This window comes from Geotrypetes seraphini, chromosome 4 (genome assembly GCF_902459505.1).
Source record: "Geotrypetes seraphini chromosome 4, aGeoSer1.1, whole genome shotgun sequence".
In the NCBI taxonomy this organism is placed as follows: domain Eukaryota; kingdom Metazoa; phylum Chordata; class Amphibia; order Gymnophiona; family Dermophiidae; genus Geotrypetes; species Geotrypetes seraphini.
Genome location: NC_047087.1, coordinates 8,362,126 through 8,384,233, shown reverse-complemented (window position 1 = coordinate 8,384,233; position 22,108 = coordinate 8,362,126). Strand labels below are relative to the sequence as shown.

The 22,108-nt window shown below is 43.9% G+C and overlaps 1 protein-coding gene across 5 annotated transcripts in view; it reads right to left on the bottom strand.

Annotated features, from left to right (window-relative positions):
* The window catches only part of ANKRD11 (ankyrin repeat domain 11), a 456,185-nt gene that overhangs the window by 119,326 nt on the left and 314,751 nt on the right, over nucleotides 1-22,108 (bottom strand). For all 5 annotated transcript variants that reach the window (XM_033940962.1, XM_033940964.1, XM_033940960.1 and 2 more), the window contains one exon: nucleotides 13,317-13,464. In XM_033940962.1, coding sequence (XP_033796853.1) covers nucleotides 13,317-13,464 — 148 coding nt within the window. The remainder of the gene's footprint in view (nucleotides 1-13,316; nucleotides 13,465-22,108) is intronic.

Here is a 22,108-nt window from a genome sequence, read left to right as displayed (position 1 = left end):
GGGCAATGTTAGGAAATTCTACTTTACGGAGAGGGTGGTGGATGCCTGGAATGCGCTCCCGAGAGAGGTGGTGGCGAGTAAAACTGTGACTGAGTTCAAAGAAGAGTGGGATGAACACAGAAGATTTAGAATCAGAAAATAATATTAAATATTGAACTAGGCCAGTTACTGGGCAGACTTGCACGGTCTGTGTTTGTGTATGGCCGTTTGGTGGAGGATGGGCAGGGGAGGGCTTCAATGGCTGGAAGGGTGTAGATGGGCTGGAGTAAGTCTTAACAGAGATTTTGGCAGTTGGAACCCAAGCACAGTACAGGGTAAAGCTTTGGATTCTTGCCCAGAAATAGCTAAGAAGAAAAAATGAAAAAATGAAAATTGAATCAGGTTGGGCAGACTGGATGGACCATTCGGGTCTTTATCTGCCGTCATCTACTATGTTACTATGTAAGTAGTTCGGCTTTATCGGAATCTGCTTCCACGTAACTTCCATCCGGTCTTCTAAGGTGTACTATCCCGCCTGTGTTCCTTTTTATGTCACTAATATACCTGAAGAAGGATTTGTCCCGGGCTGAATTTTTTATTAAGATACTTAGAGGTCCTTTTATTAAGGTACGCTAACCAATTTAGCGTGCACTAGATGCGCACCTTAATAAAAGAACCCTTTAGTCTTAGTAGAAATCTAGGGTTACAACCTCTCCAACCCCAAGCCAGCTCTATGACATAAACAAAATAAATAAAAAAGACTTTTCCTCTCACTTTTAGGTCCTAGTTTATGCTTGCTGTCTAACACCAGCTCTGGCAGGATATACATTTCAAATCTGACATATTGTAATCACAAAACAGAAAATAAAATTAATTTTTTCTACCTTTTGTTGTCTGGTCATTATTCAGATCATGTTGGTTGGTCCCAGGCTCTGGTTGTCTTCTGATAACTCGAATGCCAGGGCCCCTTCTTTCTTCTTCCCTCCCTCCCGGCAGCTGAAGACAAGCACCTCTCCCCAGCGGTCTGAGAAAGGAGGGAGCATCTACAACGCGCAGATACTGAAGCAGGAGAGGGCCTGAGGCCAAAGAGGGGCCCAACAGCGTACAACCACCGTTCCTTCCATCAGGTGCAGCGCAGCTCTGCCAAAGTTAAAATGAGTCACGTCGAAATCAGAGTCCTGCCACTGCTGTAGCACGTTCCCTCTGCCTCGGTCCCGCCCCTCCTCTGGTGTATGAGCCATCGGCAGAGGGAACGTGCTATGGTGGCGGCAGGGCTCAGATTCCAAACTGCCTCCTTTTAACATTGTTAGAGCTGCATTGCACCTGATGGAGGGAAGGAACGGCGGGTCAAATCTTGGCAACGGCAGGAATTGTTTGGCGGGCATGTCTGGCTTAGAGCAAATAGAACCATTAACTGCTCAAAGACTAGCTTTTTCAGAAGTACTGCCTACTTATGGAAAGGGTATGGAAAGAGTACAAAACACTGAGAACTTCAATAGGTGACTCAAAGCCTAGTGTCATCAAGAAGGCTTTAGATACATAGGAGGATGGGGCAATAAATGGAAAAAAGAGACTATTTTGTAATGACGTGCTGAACCTTACCATTGCAGGAAAAAAAATCCTACCTGAGAAATAATAATAACTTTATTCTTTTATACCACCATAACGAAAAGTTCTAGGCGGTTTACACTAAAAAGAGCTGGATAATCAGCGAAATACAATAATACAGTAAATCAGCAAATACAGTAAATAAGCAAAATTCAGGCAATATGTTTCTAGGCATTTAAACTAGAAGGTGGGGGTGGTATATGTATGGAGATTACTTCCAAATGGCCACCCCCAGCAAAAGACAAGATTTGATGACGATAAAGATAGCAATGAAAACAACATTAGCAATTTGGTGTCAGGTCAAAAGCATGCCAGGACAAAGGCGCATGCAGACAATTGAGCGCAGTGCGGAGGCGCACGCCGCAGAAAATTACTGTTTTTAGGGCTCCGACGGGGGGGGGGGGGTGGGGGGAACCCCCCCACTTTACTTAATAGAGATCGCGCTGCGTTGTGGGGGGTTGTAACCCCCCACATTTTACTGAAAACTTAACTTTTTCCCTGTTTTTAGGGAAAAAGTAAAGTTTACAGTAAAATGTGGAGGGTTACAACCCCCCAAACCCCCCACAACACCGGCGCGATCTCTATTAAGTAAACTGGGGCGGGGGTCTCCCCAACAAAACCCCCCGGAGCCCCTAAGAAACTGTAATTTTCTTCAGCTCGCGCCTTTGTCTTTCGCGGGGTTGTCTATGAACCTAGCAATTTACTTCCTAGATTTGGAAAAGGAAATGAGCTGAAACTAAAACTAAACAATATATGAAATTGCTGCAGAATAGTAGCTGGAAAGCAATGACCACAAATGCTCACAATCTAAGCAACAAAAATCATGATCTGCAAGCCCTTATGGTAAAGGAAGACTTGGATATCATTGCTATCCCAGAGACATGGCTATAATCTTTTAGGAAGGTCGAAAAGGTGGAAGAGTAGCTCTCTATGTAAAGACAGATAGCCAAGTGATTGAAATGCAGGGGGAGAAGATGGAACTTCTATCCACTTGGGTGTTGTCTACATACCTCCGACTCGATCGCAGCAAATTGACAAAGATCTGATTATGGATATTCAAAAGTTGAGAAACAAAGGAAAGGTGCTGGGTGATTTCAAACTGCCGGACGTGGACTGGAAATCGGAAAGAAGTGGATGCCTTTCAAGGGGCTCTGCTCAGACAAATGGTTATGGAACCCACGAGGGAAAAAGTGATACTGGATCTGGTACTCAAAAATGGGGAAAGTGTCTTCAATGTCCAAGTGAGGGCCAACCTGGGAAGTAGTGATCATCATACAGTTTGGTTCGATATAACAGCCAAAGAGGATGATAGCCACACAAAACTCAAAGGCCTGGATTTCAAACATGCAGACTTTAGTAGCACTGGAGAGTACCTGAAGAAAGAGCTGATTGGAAAAATAGTGGTCCGAGTTTAAAAGTGCAACAGAGCTACTGACCTTTGTGTGAAGAAAATAAATAAAAACAAAGAAAAAGGAAACCGATATCGTTCTCCAAACTAGTGGCGGAAAAAATAAAGGCAAAATAATTGGCTTTCATGAAATTTAAAAAAAAACCTCAATTAGAGGAGTACAGAAAGGAATATTGGATGAAACTAAAAGAAGTCAAGAGAGATAAGTCTGGCAAAAGTGCAAGCAGAAGAGCAAATGGCTATAAATATAAGAAAGAGATAAAAATATATATATATTTTTAAATTAATTTATTTATCAATTTTCAAATATAAACAATCAAGTTTAAACTTGTACAGAAAGCAAGATTCAAGAAATAAAGAAAAGACATCCAATATAATATAAACATTCCAAAAAAGGGAGAATAAGTTCTATCTTGAATCTCGCTCAAGTCCTCATATAGGATCCAAGATTAAATTAAACGGAGCTTTAAAGTAATCAGTTAAAAAAGAAAGAAACAGCTATAGGTTGAACTGTAAAAAGGCAGTCATCTATCCATCATGAGCTTTCTCCAGCCTTAACTGAGACAAGAATGTTGTCAGTTGTGAGGGTTCAAAGAAAAAAAATTGATGCAACTTATAATGAACGATACATTTGCAAAAAATATTGGACAAAACTAAAAGAAGTCAAGAGAGATACGTCTGGCAAAAGTGCAAGCAGAAGAGCAAATGGCTATAAATATAAGAAAGATAAAAAAAATATTTTCAGGTATATTAGTGAAAGGAGGAAGACAAAAAAATGGAATTACAAGACTGAAAGAAGGTATGAACTGCTATGTGGAGAGTGATGAGAAAAAAGCAAATGTGCTAAATGTGCAAATGTTTGGTGTTCACAGAAAACACTGGAGAAGGACCACAATTGGTCAGCAAAATTACACAGAAGACAGTGTTTATAAACAACTTGAAAAATTGAAGGAGGACAAAGCTATGGAACCGGATGGGATCCATCCCTTATGAGGACCCACTAAAACAGTGGTCTCAAACTTGCGGCTTGGGGACCACATGTGGCCCGCCAGGTACTATTTTGAGGCCCTCGGCATAGAATCGAGGCAAGGGCATGGCAGAGAGCCAGGACCAGGGCCGAGGCCACTGCAGGAGGCCTCCAGCGGCGCCTTTCTCCTCCCCAGCACCGCTGTCGCCCACAACAGCAGTGCTCCCCACCAGGACCAGGGCCGAGGCCACCGCAGGAGGCCTGCAGCAATGCCGTTCTCTTCCCCAACACCGCCGCCGCCCACAACAGCAGTGTTCCCCATCCAGACGCAGTGGTGGAGCAGAGAGACACGTTCTGAGGCTGAAGTTGGGATCTGAGCGACTGCGCTCCCAGGCGCTGCGTCGAGGAGCTGAACGGGGAGCGCTACAGAGGTTGCTGCTGCCTTCAGTGGCCTTTGGTGGCATTCATCTTCATTGTGGAGCCATCACGGTAGAGAAGGAAAGCAGGGGCCAAATCCCGTGGGCATACAGTCCGACCCGAACCAACGGGGGAACCTAAAAATCAGCACTGATACCAGCGGGCAGGAGAGAGAAGCAGGAGCCCGCCCCTACATGCAAACGAATTGAGCCGCACATCCCACGAACCAGCGGGGAAACTCAAAAACCAGCACCGATACCAGCAGGCAGGAGAGGCAAGAGCCTGATCCCGCAAGCAAGCGATCCGCCCTTCCCCCGAACCAGAGAGGAAACTTAAAATCAGCACAGATACCAGCGGGAAGGTGAGAGAAGCAGGAGCCCGACCCTGCTGGCAAGCAAATCGATCCGCCCATCCCCCAAACCAGCGGGAAAACTCAAAAAAACAACACCGATATCAGCGGGGAAACTTATAAATCAGCATCGATACCAGTGGGCAGGAGAGAGAGGCAGGAGTCTGATCCTGCAGGCAAGCGAACCGGCCCTCCCCCAAACCAGCGGTAAACTTAAAATCAGTTATCTGATTCACTGTCAATTAATCATCCTATAAACGGAAGTAACAGAAACACCAAATAGCCGTTAGGACAAGAAGGAGTCAATCTAACTTACAAGCATGCATCTCCTATTGCTCCTACTAATTTATTTAATATGCAATAACATTAAGGATGTTAAGTCACTCTATCCAGAGCTACACTCAGTCCACTACCCTGCTTTACCCATTAGGTTTATAATCAACCAACAGGAAGACAGAGAAAATCATATCAAGGTAATCTCAAGCAACGGAAGAGATCAATGTACCCCGAAAAATAAAAGGATGAGGGAAGTAAAACCTATCAGAACCACTACACCCACCAATCCTATCACATCTACTTCCGTTACCTGTGCATATCTTAACACCAGATCTGTTAGGAACAAAGCATTCTTAATCAAAGATTGGATCATCAACAAGCAAATAGCCTGTCTCTTTCTAACGGAAATATGGCTTCTGTCTGAAGCCAACCCAATAATAAATGATCTTATACTAGATAACTTTAAAATCTACACGCTAAATCGCGAAGGGAGAAGAGGGGGAGGATTAGCAATTGTCACCAAAGAAGGATTTGTAGTCGAACTATTGGATTCCAAAATGACCAATCAATTAGAAATATTAGCCTGTAAAATTAGCAATAAGGAACTAGAAGACTCCCTTTCTTGTATATTATTCTATGTTCCGCTGAAAAGCTGGCCAAAAGCCAGAGAAGACTTCTGCGAATTCGTCCTACACAACTCGCTCACTTCATCACATAGCCTAATCGCAAGAGATATAAAATTACATCTAGATGAAATAGACAATCCAGAACCGAAAGACTTTAAAAAACTTTCTTTCTTTACTCAATTACAATCTCCCTTCACCCACTCAAACGCATGAAAAAGGCCATCATCTAGATATGGTAGCGATGTCCATAAAGGAAATCATAAACCCTCCCATCTCTCTCTCGAACGGTACTTGGTGCCATGATATCTGGTCCGACCATTTCACATATTATTTCAATCTAATTTGGACCCGGCTAAAATCTAAGACACGCCCACGGACAAAAAGAGAACCCCTCACAAGGGGCCATATCAATCCAGAGGAATATTGGTCACAATATGATCTACAAGCGAAGATAGAAGAAGAAGAAGGAGTTGGCTTCTATGCTCACTGGATGAAAACTAGCACGTCCATCTTAGATAAAATTGCCCCAATACGAAAGAGCAAAAGCTGCTCAAACAAATACAACAAATGGTTTGACGTTGAACTCCTAACAATGAAACAATCAGTAAGACGATTAGAGAGAATCTGGAAAAAAAAAAACGGGAAAACTGTCAGACTCAAACATCTGGAGATCCGACATAAAACTCTACAAACAACAGATAAAAGAAAAACATAAAACTTTTTACTCGTCCAAAATTAACTCATCTAACACTAGCTCAAAAGGAGCCAATACAAAAGAACTGTTCCACATAGTTACAAATCTATTCGACACCACACGCTACACTCAACCCATGCATAATACCAAACTACCCTCAGCAAACGAACTAGCACAACATTTCGACTTAAAAATCAAAAACCTGAGAAATAACTACTCAACAATTGCTGCATACGAACATCAATCAATTGACATACCAAGAAATGAAATACCAGCAGACATGATCTGGAGTTCCTTCCACAATTCAGATTGGAATAACTACATCAAATTATATAACAAACACTCTAAATCACACTGCGTCCTGGACTCATGTCCCCCCAGAGATTATGAAAGCAGCTCCACTAGGCTTTAAACCAGTGGTCTGAAACTTGCGGCCCGCCAGGTACTATTTTGAGACCCTCGGTATGTTTATCATAATCACAAAAGTAAAATAAAACAGTTTCTTGCTCATATGTCTCTTTAACTATAAATTACAATATTATTATTAAGACTTAGCCAAAAGGAAAGATTTATAAACTATAAAGAGTTTTACATCATGCAAAATTGTTATTTCTTTAATAAGAAATTAACTGTTTTTTTCTGAGGCCCTCCAAATACCTACAAATCCAAAAAGTGGCCCTGCAAAGGGTTTGAGCTTGAGACCACTGCTTTAAACTATCCCTATTGAATTATCTAACCAATAACCTAAACAATGGTAAATTCCTCATCAACAATGGTTATATTGTAATAACCCCATCCCAAAAAATTGTAAAGAATCAGCACATCAATAACCAACTATAGACCAGTAGCATCAATTCCATTTATGGTAAAAATCATGGAAGGATTGGTACACACCCAACTAATGGAATATCTCGATCAATTCTCTCTTCTGCATGAAACTCAATCTGGTTTTAGCCTCTTTTTAGCACTGAAACAGTAATTGCGGCCATTCTGGACAATTTGCGTTACCTGTTCAGTAAGGGGCTCAACGCCCTAATCATGCAATTTGACATGAGTTCTGCCTTTGATTTGGTGGACCATGGAAAACTGTTACAATGCCTAGACGCAATCGGAATCAGAGGAGAAGTATTGAACTGGTTTCGAGGTTTCCTTATATCATGCATCTACCAAGTCCATTTTAATCACGATCTCTCAGATACATGGAGCAATCCACCTAGCATGCTACAAGGATCACCGCTATCCCCTCTGCTCTTCAATGTTTACATGTCCTCATTGGATGCACAACTGTCCCAGCTGGGGATAAAATTATTTAGCTACGCTGATGACTTCACGATAATTATCCCATTCACCAACTCTGTCTCAGAAGTCACCCCCAAAGTAACAGAAGTGCTAAATCGGATGGAGCAATGGATGACTGAATTCAGATTAAAACTAAACTCAGAGAAAACAAAATTTTTCATACCCACTCGACACTAAAGCAACTGTGTGCATCAATAACCTTAGTTATCCCATTCAACCCACTATGAAGATATTGGGAGTATCACTGGACCAGAACCTGACCATGAAAGACCAGGTAGACTCCTTGATCAGAAAAATCTCTCTCACCCTCTGGAAGCTTCGGTCAATTAGAGCTTACTTCGATGCCTCATCATTTCGAATTCTAGTACAATCCCTTATACTGAGCCAACTCGATTACTGTAACGTCGCCTACTTGGCACTCCCCCAGAAGTATATGCGGCTATTGCAACTAGTTCAGAATGCAGCGGTTAGACTACTTTGTGGACTGAAGAAGTTTGATCACGTGACACCTTCCTATCGACTTTTACACTGGCTACCGATGGAGGCACGTGTGAAATTCAAATTTGGTTGTTTTTGCTTCAAGGTTCTCTATGGCTTAGCCCCTAAATACATAACAGACCTCTTCTCTTTCACAATCAACAGACACAAGCGAAGCTCACACCCGAACTTTGTTTCTCTACCGGTTAGAGGTTGCAAATTTAAAAGTCATCACCAACGTCTTCTTGCACATCAAGCAGCATTATGGGGTAAAGACCTTGAACAATTACTTGTGCCTACTACTTATGGAGAATTCAGGAAACGCCTAAAAACACATCTGTTCCTGAAATACTTAGGAAACCAACCTATTCAATCTTAGTGCTCCACAAACGATCACAAGAACTATCAATCACTAAGTCTGTACTTTATTTATTCATTCTCTGTAACATTTCTAATCACTGTAAACCGCATAGAACTTCACAATCCTGCAGTATATAAACTATTATTATTATTTATCATAATCACAAACGTAAAACAAAACATTTTCTTGATCATATGTCTCTTTAGCTATAAATGACAATATTATGATTAAGACTTAGTCAAATGGAAAGATTTATAAGCTATAGTTTTACCTCATGCACAATTGACATTTCTTTAATAAGACATTAACTATTTTTTCCGAGGCCCTCCAAGTACCGACAAATCCAAAATGTGGCTCTGCAAAGGGTTTGAGTTTGAGACCACTGCAGTAAAAGGACAAAAAGATGATCCGATTTCTGGAACTCCTGGGTGATTTGGCAAGGCACAAGAAAACTCCAGAGCATAACCGTCCCGAATCACCTCCAGGACCCACTGATCCGTTGTGAACTTGGCCCTCGTAAAAATCCCAAAACCGAGCACCCACCAACACCAGGGGAGGCGCCAACAAGGAATCATTGGTTGGGTGAGTGACAGAGGAACTGGTGGAGGGATCACGCCTCCCCCTCTGATGGGCCCCCTGAAAGGACTGCATGTGCTGAAACAAACAGCCCCAGGGAGACCAGGTGGCAGGAAAGGAAGCTGCTCCTCGACCAGGGCAGTATCTGAGAAATCATGCAAACGTCCCCGAGCCATGCCACCCAGCTCAGGTGGGCAGAGTCTTCAAGAAGTCCGTTAAGGTCTGAACCAATCTGTCCAAATCCTCACCAAACAAGAAAAACCTCCTAAAGGGAAATTTCATCAGCTTAGCCTTAGATGCTGCATCCACTGACCAAGCCTGGCGCCCTAGAGTACAACGAGCGGACACCCCGAGAGCCATGGACTTGGCCGACGCCCACAACAGAACATACATGGCTTCAGAGAGATAAGAAGCACCCATCTCAATTTTGGCTACTTCCTGTTCCACCAAAGACCAGTCAACAGACTCCCGGTCAGGGGTACGCTCAGCCCACCAAAAAGAAGGCCGAGCCACAAGACCACCACACATCGCAGCCTGGATCGCTAAGGCCGTGACATCAAAAATTTTGCTTGAGACTCTAACCTATGCTCCGCTGAGTCCCTTAAAGCTAAACCACCCTCAACCGGCACCGTGTACTGTTTCGCAATGGCCAAAACCACATCCACCACAGGCGATTTCAAGGTATCCCTATTCCCCTCCAGGATGGGATACAGGTGAGCCACAGAGCGCGTAAAATGAAAAGGCGACTCTGGCACCTTCCACTGTGCAAACACCATATCCTGAAAATCCTGATGCATAGGAAAAGAGCAGGAGGCTGAGCGAATCCCCCGAAGCAGGGGATCCACCTCACGCAGGGGCTCCTTCGTTTCTTCTTTGAAGCATAACACCGAGGAAACCTAAAGAATGAGCTTCTGGAGCTCTTCCCATTGAAAGATGCGTACCACAGACGCATCCTCGCCAGCAGCCTCCATCCCCCTGAGAGGATCCTGGAGGTCCACCAGGGGGTCCAGGTCTTCATCAAGTGAGCACTGTTTTCCATACAAAAAATTATTGTCCCAAGAGATCCTCAGCCACTTGGACGAAAGGGGAGGAGATGGGGACGAAACCGGCACCGAGAGGAGCCAAGCTGGAGTGGATGCAGAAGGACCCCCCACCCCGAGACCCCCCAGGGCAGAAGCAGGACCCCCGGGGGCCACCTGAAGATAAGTCTTGCACAAGGCTAAAACAAAATCAGGGGAAAAAAAACACTGGCGGCCAATGGGACTCACTGCCAAAGCAGAGGACTTAGTAGAAACCCACCCCTATCTCTCCAATACAGGGGGAAGGTCATCTTAGGCTGCACACAAAATGGAAGCGCTTCCAGCCAAAATTGGAGCAAAGCCTGCCGAGAAAAACATCCCCGAAGCCTGTAGGGCTGAGAGGCCTGAACTGCCCCAGCCGCTAAAGAAGGCAAGCTGGCAGTGGTAAGGGAGTTCCTATCAGCTTTGGTGGTAAGAGAAACTCTATTTCACGGACTGTCGGTGGCTGAGAAAAGCCCTGTATGGGCGGCGAGGGAAGCCTGGACTTCCCCGCTGTCAGCGTGTGAGGAACACGCAAAGGGGATTCCTGGACGCAGGCAACCGAAGCCGATGAGGATTCACCTTTGCTAGCACACCGCGAGACTAGGCCGACCACATCGACCTCACGTCTGGAGCACAATGAGCACTTTTTCCCTTTAAAAGTGCACATTGCGCAATACACAACCTAGCTAAGGAAAGAGTGCCGGTTAACAATAATAATCAATTACAGTCAACTGAAGGCCTCCCTTCAGACTGGCACTGCCTCAGGATTTTTATTTCTGTCAGAACAGACTCCACTGGCTCTCTAAGCCATATGCCTTGCCGGTATCGGTGGCAAGGCTTACAGCTGAGGCACCTCTACAAATTTGTGGGGGGGGGAGGGACTCAACTCATGACCTGTCGAGTGAGACACCCCCGAGGTTGGATAAACCCCCGAAATGTTCCTCTCAAGCTCAGTCTGGCACCAGATGGGGACAAGAAGGCCACTAAACAACTTCCAACAGGTCTACACTAACCCAGGGAAAACTAGCAACAGCTTACCACGCCTGCTTGGAGACTGAGAACAGACTGAATATATTTGGGGGAAGCACAGCTACTTGTATTGCAGCCAAAAGGTTTCGTCTCAGTCTCCACTTGCTGGTCATGGTGAGCTATTACCCATCATTGAACTGGGCCAGTCTGGAGAGTTGCTAAAGAAGCCTCTCACTTCAGTTACTGGAAAAATAATGGAAACTGCTGAAGGAAAGGATAGTGCAATTCTTAGAATCTAAAGGATTACAAGATCCAAGGCAATATGGGTTTACTAAAGGTAAATTGTGCCAAACAAATCTGATTGAATTCTTTGACTGAGAATTGGATCAAAGATGCACACTAGATATAATTTACTTAGATTTCAGCAAAGCCTTTGACATGGTTCCTCATAGGAAGCTCTTAAACTCCATGGGCTGAAGTTAGGCCTCAAAGTGGTGAACTGGATTAGAAACTGGTTGACGGACAGACGCCAGAGGGTAGTGGTAAATGGAATTCGCTCAGAGGAGGGTCAGGTGAATAGTGGAGTGCCTCAAGGATCGGTGCTGGGACCAATTTTGTTCAATATGTTTGTGAGCGACATTGCTGAAGGGTTAGAAATTAAGGTTAGCCTTTTTGCAGATTATACCAGGATTTGTAACAGAGTGGACACTCCGGAGGGAGTGGATAACATGAAAAAGGATATACAAAAGTTAGAATGGTCTAGTGCAGGAGTGTCCAACCTGCGGCCTCGTGAAGTATTTTGTGCAGCCCCGGTCAAGGGCGATGCAGTGTTTTCCTCTGCTGCCCCTGGGTATTCACGGTCTTGCCGGCTCCCTCCTCTGTCTTGCTGCAGCGTTTACTTGTTTGTGTGGCCCCAGAAAAATTATATTTCTGCCAATACGGCCCAGGGAAGCCAAAAGGTTGGACACCCCTGTTCTAGTGTCTGGCAACTAAAATTCAATGCGAAGAAGTGCAGAGTGATGTATTTGTGGGGTAATAATCCAAGGAAACCTTAAGTGCTGGAAGGTGAGAGGCTGATGAGCACAGATGGAGAGAGGGACCTTGGGGTGATTGTGTCTGAGGATCTAAAGGCATCTAAACTGTGATGAGGCGGTAGCTGTAGCCAGAAGGATGCTAGATGGTATAGGAAGAGGCGTAACCAACAGAAGAAGGGAGGTGTTGTGTCCCTGTATAGGTCATTGGTGAGGCTGCACGTGGAATATTGTGTTCAGTTTTGGAGGCCTTATCTGGCAAAGGATATAAAAAGACAAAGTGGTCCAGAGGAAGGTGACAAAAATGGTAAGGGGTTTGAACAAAAAGAAGTATGAGAAGAGACTGGAAGAGCTAAATATGTATACTCTGGAGGAGAGGAGGGACAGGGGAGATATGATAGAGACGTTTAAATACTTGAAAGGCATTAATATAGAACCAAATCTTTTCCAGAGAAAGGAAAATGGTAAAACCAGAGGACATAATTTGAGGTTGAGGGGTGGTAGATTCAAAGGCAATGTTAGGAAATTCTACTTTACGGAGAGGGTAGAAGATGTCTGAAATGCCCTCCCGAGGGAAGTGGTGGAGAGGAAAACTGTGATGGAATTCAAAAAAGCGTGGGATGAAAATAGAGGATCTTTAATTAGAAAACAAAGGATATAAATTAAAGAACTAAGGCCGGTATTGAACATACCTGCACGGTCCGTGTCCCATATATGGTGATTTGGTGTAGGATGGCCTGGGGTGGGCATCAATGTGAACTCTACTAATATAGAACATGCGGATGTTATTGGCCAGACTTTACGGTAGATATCCTGCACACAACAGGATGGTTCGATAGGCTGAAGTGAGCTTGGACGGCAACTTCAGCATTTGGAACCTAGGATAATACCAGACTTTATAGTCTAGGGCCCAGAAATATCAAAGACGAGACAAGTTAATATAATCATGTATTCTTTAATGGGTATAACTTATGGGCAGACTGGATGGACCATTCAGGTTTTTATCTGTGGTCATTTACTATGGTAGTAAATGAATTAATATAATGCAGTGTATGTAATGCATCTCCTCTAAGTCTAATAGGCCTGGGAACACTGAGGAAATGGAAGAATGACATTACATGAGAATGTCTGAAAAGTCTTCAGCAGACATACTGATATTTAACTTTAAGTAGCCTGCAATACAGTAACAAACAAAAACTGAATCATCACAAGTTTCACCTGTGGAGCTCTCTTCACTAGAAGTGTAGGTGCTTTTCCCCAGCAAGAGATTCACCATTGTGGGAGAGTTGGCTACTTTTAGAGGCGTTTCACCTTTCCTATTACTCTGATGGGGGTTCCCACCATATCGGAGCAACAACTTGACCACCTGGAGGAAAAAAAAAAAAAAGAGAACTCTTAAATACATGTTAAACAATCAAAGTCACAAGTGCAAATATATTTTTTTTAAGTTCTTTATTCTTTTCATATTTTACATCAAGTGCACAGAAAATATCAACAATTAAATTAATACATCACTTGAAATTCCACAAATTTCTCCTTAAATAAGATTTATCCCCATCCCTCCCACTGTACTAATATCAAATAATATATATAATACAATAAATTATGTCCTTCCCTTCATATCAAATAATGAAAATCAAAAACCCACCCCCACCCCATACTTTCATTTATGTTAAACAGGGAAAAATGATATTTATTCATTACAATAATTTATTAATGGTCCCCACACATCCTGAAATTTTTTAAAATATCATTTTTGAACAGCTAAAAGTTCTTTCCATTTTATAAATGTGACACACTGATCTCCACCAAAAACTATAATTCAATCTGTTCCAATTTTTCCAATTATATGTTATTTGCTGAATGGCAACTCCTGTCAGAATCATCAAAAGTTTGTTATTATTGGAAGATATTTGGCTCTTAGCTCTCAAAGACATGCCAAATAAAACTGTGTCATACGACGATGCTACATGATTTTCTAACAAACAATTTATTTGGCCGCAGATCAACTTCCAAAAAGCCATAATAAATGGACAGTAAAACAATAAATGGTCTAAAGTTCCAGCATTCCAGATTAGACTTAGAGCAATCCAATTTTTGTAAGGTTTCAAGTGAAATCCAAAGCAAAATATTTTAAGGCATTGCAGAAACCAGCTCTTCTTGATTTAACAAATTCTGCCTACTCCTCTGGGCTTCCAGTTTAGCTTGAAGCAAAGCCAGTATATGGTAGTATGAAGCTTCATTCACAACTACACAGGAAGTTTTCCCTTATATTGCTCCAACTTATCAATCCAGTCCTGGTAGTGATTGACGTTGGCTGAGGACCGTGCACTAGTGTAGTGTTTCTCAACCTTTTCAAGCCAAGTACCCCCTAAGCCTAACAAATACCAACCGAGTACTCCCGCCCAAGCTCTGCCCCAGACCCACCCAAACTCCACCCCCATAATAATAGTGCTAATTGTAATGTCATTTTTTCTATTTATTTTTATAAACAATCTCAGCCAAGGTCTTGGTTTCTTATAAACTTTTTCCATTTATTTTTAATATACCAACAATACTGTATAACATTATTAACAATACAGAATGGTAATCACAAAATTAAACTACATATCAAAAACAGTTATGTTTCACTCCCATAAAGTAAACTGTCTGGCCTCTTGTCAGCCAGTGTGTTCTTACTGATCATAGGGATAATCTAGGGAGGTGGGGGACCTGAACCCTACCCACATAAGCTGTAAAAAACGGAGTTCAAATTGATTTACATGCCACCCCCCATAGGAAATAATGGAGGTACTTGGAGTCTCTGTTGTGCCTTTGCCTGTCAGCATTTTTAAAGCAGCTGAGTGTAGAAAAAAGGACTTTCTGTCTCAGAAATAGGTCCAAGTACACGGAAATGAAGATCTTTGGACAGCCAGCCGGCCAAAGGCAGACTACACTCTCCGCCCCCATGGATTCTCTGCCACGCGGTCAGGGGTGGAATAGGCAGCCTATACCTAGAAACCCGGGTGGGTTTCTTTCCAGACAAACTCAGCCTGTGCTAGAAACCTGTGACAGGGTCACCGGTCAACAAACTCCATGGGAAGGGACCCCAGGCACTTCCAGAAGGTGGCACACATCAGGATGGCTTCTCAGATCCACCAGAGTTTCTCTGTGAAGCTGCAGTCCAACACCACAGTACTGCATCCTTTCCTCAGAAAGCAGACCACTGGGGAGGGGTCTCAAGGCACTGAAGCCACTAGGAAATGAACTTTAAGCAAACTAAGTGAAAAAAAACAACAAAAACAAGCCCCAACAGAAGCAGAGCAACAACAAAAGACTTCTGCTCGGAGTGCTTGCAGAAACTGGAGCCAGGATACGAGATGTCACCGCCAGTCTGGATAGACTACTCACGCCCCGAGACCACTTTCCTATGCTTCTTGTCCACATAGGAACCAACGACACTGCCAGGAACACACCGGAGACCATCACCAGAGACTTTGGAGCACTGGATGAGAGGCTGAAGCGGACAGGAGCACAGGTGGTTTTCTCATCGATCCTCCCAGTTAGAGGCAAGGGAAGAGCCAGAGATGAACGTATCCTGAGAACGAACGAGTGGCTACAGGGATTGTTCCGGGATATGAACTTTGGATTCCTAAACCATGGGGAAGCGCTACAAGGACTTCAGGGACCAGACGAACTCCATCTGACCAGTAGGGGTAAGAACGTCTTCGGACACCGACTAGTCCGCCTGCTTCACAGGGCTTTAAACTAGGTAAGTCGGGGGAGGGTACCCATTCACATATTAGTGCAGAAAGGAATTATCCTGATGAGGTGAGTCGAAACTCCGCTTCCATGTCCAAGGTAAGTACCCACATTGCAAACAGTTCTTTAGGAGTCACACCGACTCGGGTAGGATACGCCTCACAGGGATTTAACAAACACAAGATATGGAGGGCCATGCATGTCAATGCACACAGTTTAGGTAACAAAATTCTATAATTAGAGGCTGAAATAAGGAATGCCGACCTAGATGTATGTGGTGGCAATATCTGAAACTTGGTTCACAGACTCACATGGGTGGGATATGGTTATACCGGGCTACAATCTACTTTGTCAGGATAGAGAGGGCAGGTTAGGAGGGGGGGTAGCTCTATACATTAAAGAGGACATCCAAACCACCAGGATCACAGATGTCAAGTACACCGGGGAGTCCCTCTGGATAAACCTGGCAAGCGGCAGAGAAAAATGCCTGTATCTAGGTGTGGTATACAGACCCCCAAGACAACTGGAAGACATGGACGCAGAATTAATTGAAGACATAGAGAATATCACTCTACGAGGAGAAGCTGTACTGCTAGGGGACTTCAATATGCCTGATGCAGACTGGAACTCATTTTCAGCGACAACCAGCGGTAGCAGGAGGCTCTTAAATTCCATAAAGGGAGCACGTCTCAAACAAATGGTAACGAAGCCCACTAGGGCCCAGGCGATCCTCGACCTGGTACTCACCAACGGGGAAAGCGTCTCAGAGGTCTCAGTAGGAGATACGCTAGCCTCCAGCGACCACAACATAGTAGGGTTCAACCTTAGGAAAGGCTTCCCTAAATCAAACACAAAAACAAAGGTACTCAATTTCCGGGGCACAGACTTCGCACGCTTGGGAGATTTTGTCCATCGGACGCTGCAGGACCAAGCTGAGACCGATGATGTAGAAGCTAAGTGGTTAACACTGAAATCAACCATACATGAAGCAACTAGCCGCTTCATAAAATCAGTAAATAAACGACAAAGAAACAATAAACCCCAATGGTTCACCGCGGAGATCTCGCACCTCATTAAGGAGAAGAAAAAAGCATTTCTCTCCTACAAGCGCACGGAGAAACGAGAGGCAAAGGTAGAATTTAGGACCAGGTCTACAGCGGTCAAAATGGCAGTTAGGGAGGCAAAACTTCGAGTGGAAGAAATTCTGGCAAAAAACATTAAAAAGGGGGACAAATCCTTCGTCAGGTATATTAGTGATAGAAAAAGGAACACAGGCGGGATAGTACACCTTAGAAGACCGGACGGAAGTTACGTGGAAGCTGATTCCGATAAAGTCGAACTACTGAATGAATACTTCTGCTCAGTCTTCACCTGTGAGGCACCGGGACACGGTCCGCAGTTGAAGGCAACACAAAGCACAGAAAACCCGTTTCAGAATTTTGAGTTCACACCAGGTGAAGTTTACAGTGAATTGGCAAGACTCAAGGTGAACAAAGCCATGGGACCAGACAATTTGCACCCAAGAGTGCTCAGAGAATTGAGCGATGTCCTGGCGAAACCGTTGGCTGAGCTATTCAATCTCTCCCTAAGTAAGGGGAAAGTTCCCCTGGACTGGAAATTAGCTAATGTCGTTCCTCTGCATAAAAAGGGTTGCAGGGCAGAGGCTGCGAATTATAAACCGGTGAGTCTCACATCAATAGTGTGCAAACTCATGGAAACACTAATTAAAAGCAAATTGGACACGATCTTGAATGAAGGGAATCTTCGGGATCCCAGTCAGCATGGATTCACCAAGGGTAGGTCCTGCCAATCCAATCTCATCAGCTTCTTTGACTGGGTAACAAGAAAGTTGGACTTGGGAGAGTCTTTGGACGTCGTGTACCTGGACTTCAGTAAAGCTTTTGACAGTGTCCCACAGTGCAGGCTGCTAAACAAGATGGAATCGATGGGGTTAGGAGAGACACTAACTACATGGGTCAATGATTGGCTGAGTGGCAGATTTCAGAGGGTGGTGGTTAATGGTACCCTCTCTAATACATCGGAGGTGACCAGTGGAGTGCCGCAGGGCTCGGTCCTGGGTCCACTCCTTTTCAACATATTCATAGGGGATCTGACTCAAGAGCTTCAAGGTAAAATGACACTATTCGCCGATAACGCCAAACTATGTAATATAGTAAGTTAATGCAGTTTACAGAATTATATGGCGCAGGACCTGCTTACATTGGAAAGTTGGTCCTCAACCTGGCAGCTAGGCTTCAATGCTAAGAAATGTAAGGTCATGCACCTCGGAAGCGGAAATCCATGCAGGACGTACTTCTTGAACGGAGAAACTTTAACTAGGACTTCAGCAGAACGAGATTTAGGAGTAATCATCAGTGCAGACATGAAAACTGTCAATCAAGTGGAGAAGGCTTCATCTAAGGCAAGGCAGATATTGGGTTGTATCAATAGAAGTTTCGTCAGCCGAAAGCCTGAAGTCATAATGCCGTTGTACAGGGCCATGGTGAGACCTCATCTGGAGTACTGTGTGCAATTCTGGAGGCCACATTACAGTAAAGATGTGCGCAGAATTGAATCGGTTCAGCGGACGGCCACCAGGATGATCTCGGGGCTCAAGGGTCTCTCGTACGAAGAGAGACTGAACAAATTGCAGCTCTACACTCTCGAGGAATGTAGGGAGAGGGGAGACATGATCGAAACATTTAAGTACCTCACGGAACGTGTTGAAGTGGAAGATGATATTTTCTTTCTCAAGGGACCCTCGGCCACAAGAAGGCACCCACTCAAACTCAGGGGCGGAAAATTTCATGGCGACACCAGAAAGTATTTCTTCACAGAGAGAGTAGTTGATCATTGGAACAAGCTTCCAGTGCAGGTGATCGAGACAGACAACGTGCCAGACTTTAAGAATAAATGGGATACCCATATGGGATCTCTACGAGGGTCAAGATAAGGAAATTGGGTCATTAGGGCATAGACAGGGGGTGGGTAAGCAGAGTGGGCAGACTTGATGGGCTGTAGCCCTTTTTCTGCCATCATCTTCCATGTTTCTAAACTAAAACTAGGCTTTGTTACTATCTCCCAGCCTAAGGGGGTACAGCATGTGTTCAGAAAAGATGTGGATTTCTGCAACAGCTGGACTGAAGGTCAGAATCCAGAAGGGACGTAACAGAATATATGTTAAGGAGGAATCGAATGGACTGAAAATTCTACAGGAGCAGAAATACGCTTTGGAATCCCTATGGGTAGAAATCCCATGTGTAAAAGGGAAAATGATAGTGATAGTAGTGTAATACCTTCTGCCTCAAGAGGATGAAATAGTATCAGAAATTAGGAAGGCCAACAAACTGGGTAACACACAACCTAAAATTACATTTGTATACCGTAAAACCTTGCAGTTCTATGCGGTCTGTCAAACAAAGAAAACTGAGCAATTACAGTGAAATATAAATCAATTCTCTAGAAACTTAGCAAACAATTTATTCTACCCCGATATTGCCTGGTTAAATGTAACATCAGGACATGCTAGGGAGATAACATTCCTTAATGAAATCAAGGAATGCTTTATGGAGCAGCTGGTTCTGGAACAGACAAGAGTCAAAGCAATTCTAGACGCTTAGTGGAGAGTATGAATTGGTGCGGGACATAATGGTGCTGGGGCTGCTTGATAATTGTGATCATAACATGATCAGATTTGACATACCTGTAATCCCTAGAATAAATTTACACAGGAAATCCAATACAACAGCATTTAAATTTAAAAAAGCAGACTATGAAAACCTGAGAAGCAAGGTAAAAAAGAAACTCAGAGGAGCAGCTGCAAAGGTCAAAAATTTACATCAGGCATGGATGTCATTAAAAAATACCATCCTGGAAGCCCAGACTAGATATATTCCATTGTATTGTATTGGTTATTTATTGATCGCCTTATACAAAGTGAATCACAGGTTAGTAAATAAATAATAATAAATTTCAACATACAAACAGCAAATATAAAAATCAAATCCTCTATAATGTCATTATCTGTATACAGTCTCTTCCATAAAAATAAAGTTATTATTATAACAAAAACCTAAGCGCGCATGCGCACTTAGGAAGGCGTGATCCCTGCCACCATGGTCTCTGGGTCCGTGCCGAATTCCATTTTCAAACACGGAGGCAAGGAACACGCCGGCAACTCCCCCCTCCCGCCCTCATTCACCAACTGCAGCCACTGCTCCTCTTCAAAGTAGTCTGCTGAGGTTCGCAACCGGCTGTAGCAAACCTCGCAGGCCGCTCTGCACCTCGGTAGCACGTTCCTTCTGACTCACGGGATCGCATCAGTGGGAACGTGCTACCGACGTGCAGAGCGGCCTGCGAGGTTCGCTACGGCCGGCCTCGATCCTCAGCAGGCTACTTTGAAGAGGAGGGCAGATGCGAACGGACCATAAAGCCGGATGCTGGACAGGGGGAGCAGGTAAGGGGTGCTGCTGGACAGGGGAAGCAAGGAAGAGGTGCTGCTGGACGGGGGGGGGAGGTGACAGGAAGGGAGACCTACTGCTGGACAGGGGGAGCAGGAAAGAGGTGCTGCTAGACAGGGGGGAGGTAAAACTAAGGGAGAAGGGCTGCTGCTGAACAGGGGGAGCAGTGAAGGGGTGCTGCTGGACACGGGGGAGGTAAAGGAATATAAGCAATACCTCCGCTAGGTCAGACCTGAGGTCCATCGTGCCCAGCAGTCCACTCACACAGCGGCCCAACAGGTCCAGGACCTGTGCAGTAATCCGCTATCTATACCCCTCTATCCCCTTTTCCAGCAGGAAATTGTCCAATCCTTTCTTGAACCCCAGTACCATACTCTGCCCTATTACGCCCTCTGGAAACGCATTCCAGGTTTCCACCACACGTTGGGTAAAGAAGAACTTCCTAGCATTCGTTTTGATTCTGTCCCCTTTCAACTTTTCTGAATGCCATCTTGTTCTTGGGTCATTCCATGTCAAGTGATCAGATTCTTGGAAAGTGCCCTGCATGACCATCACGGATTTTGATGAAACTTCATATGCAGAGTCCACCATGTCTCAAACGAACTTTGGTAAAGTTTTAGTTTCGCCTGTGGAATATTTGTGGAGATATAGCCATTTGTTTGACCCCATACCACAATGAAATACAGTACGACAATGACATTCTGACAACTTTGAGACACAATATCTCCCGAGCTGTGTTTCCAAAAAAACTGAAAATTAGCTACCCTGCACAAGTTTTTGAGCTCTGTTCATTGCTACCAATAACAATTTTTGCCGAGCACTGATTGAATGCCTGAATTACAGTAAACTTGGCCGAAAAAATTAGTGCTCCAAAAAAAGTCAAAGTTTGACATTACTTAGCTCCCACAATAATTGAGTAATAAATGCGAAATTTGGCGCATAATGTCTCAGTACAACGTTGTTTTCAAAAGTACAATTTCAACCTCCAAGCTCTTTCCATTAGTTTATAAATTAAGTGTAAAGTTGCTAATTTGTGTAAAAAGGCCAAAAATAGGGTATTTTTAGCCTGCTTTTACAGAAAAATACCTTTCAGAAACTCTTTCAAATCAGTCTCATTAGAAAGAGCATATTTCAAACCCCCTAGAAAAGTGGACTTCATTTTTCAACGCAGGTTAACAATGGCTGAAAAAGGGGGACAAAGTTGGGAGACGTTGCCACGGCAACAACCTCTATTTCAACATAGTTCTGTCATTTTTAAAGTTACAGTTTTGTATTGACGTAGTATTACTACTACTCTATTGCGTTAGTCCATGGTGACATTGTCACTACCAGTTCAAGAGTTTGAACTGGCAACCCCATCGCCATAGGGGTCACGCCCGATAGCTGTGCAATACCAGCCACTGGTGGGCCACTTCGTCCAGGTTCCCAAGCCTCACATTTGGTTTCTTTGTCAAGGTTCCAAAGCCTTTTGTTGGTATCTTTCTGATTCCAAAGCCAATGATTAGGGTGTCTTATCCTAGGTTCCCAAGCCTAAATTGGGTATCTTATATGGTTCCCAAGCCGAAGTGAAGTCCACTTTGATTTTAACTGCCAGCAATCTTTATAACATTCTGTTAAATTTTTGAGCCACTTTCTTCAATGCAGTTTCTGGAAATTGATATTGGCAGCCGGATGATGTAACTGAAGGGGCACAAAGCATGCAGATGAGGTATTGCTCTGGAACCCAACAAACGTCTTGCTTTTCTAGCCAATAAAACGAATGAGCTGGACCGTGAGGATGCATAAATTTTATCAATGCATCATTTTGTT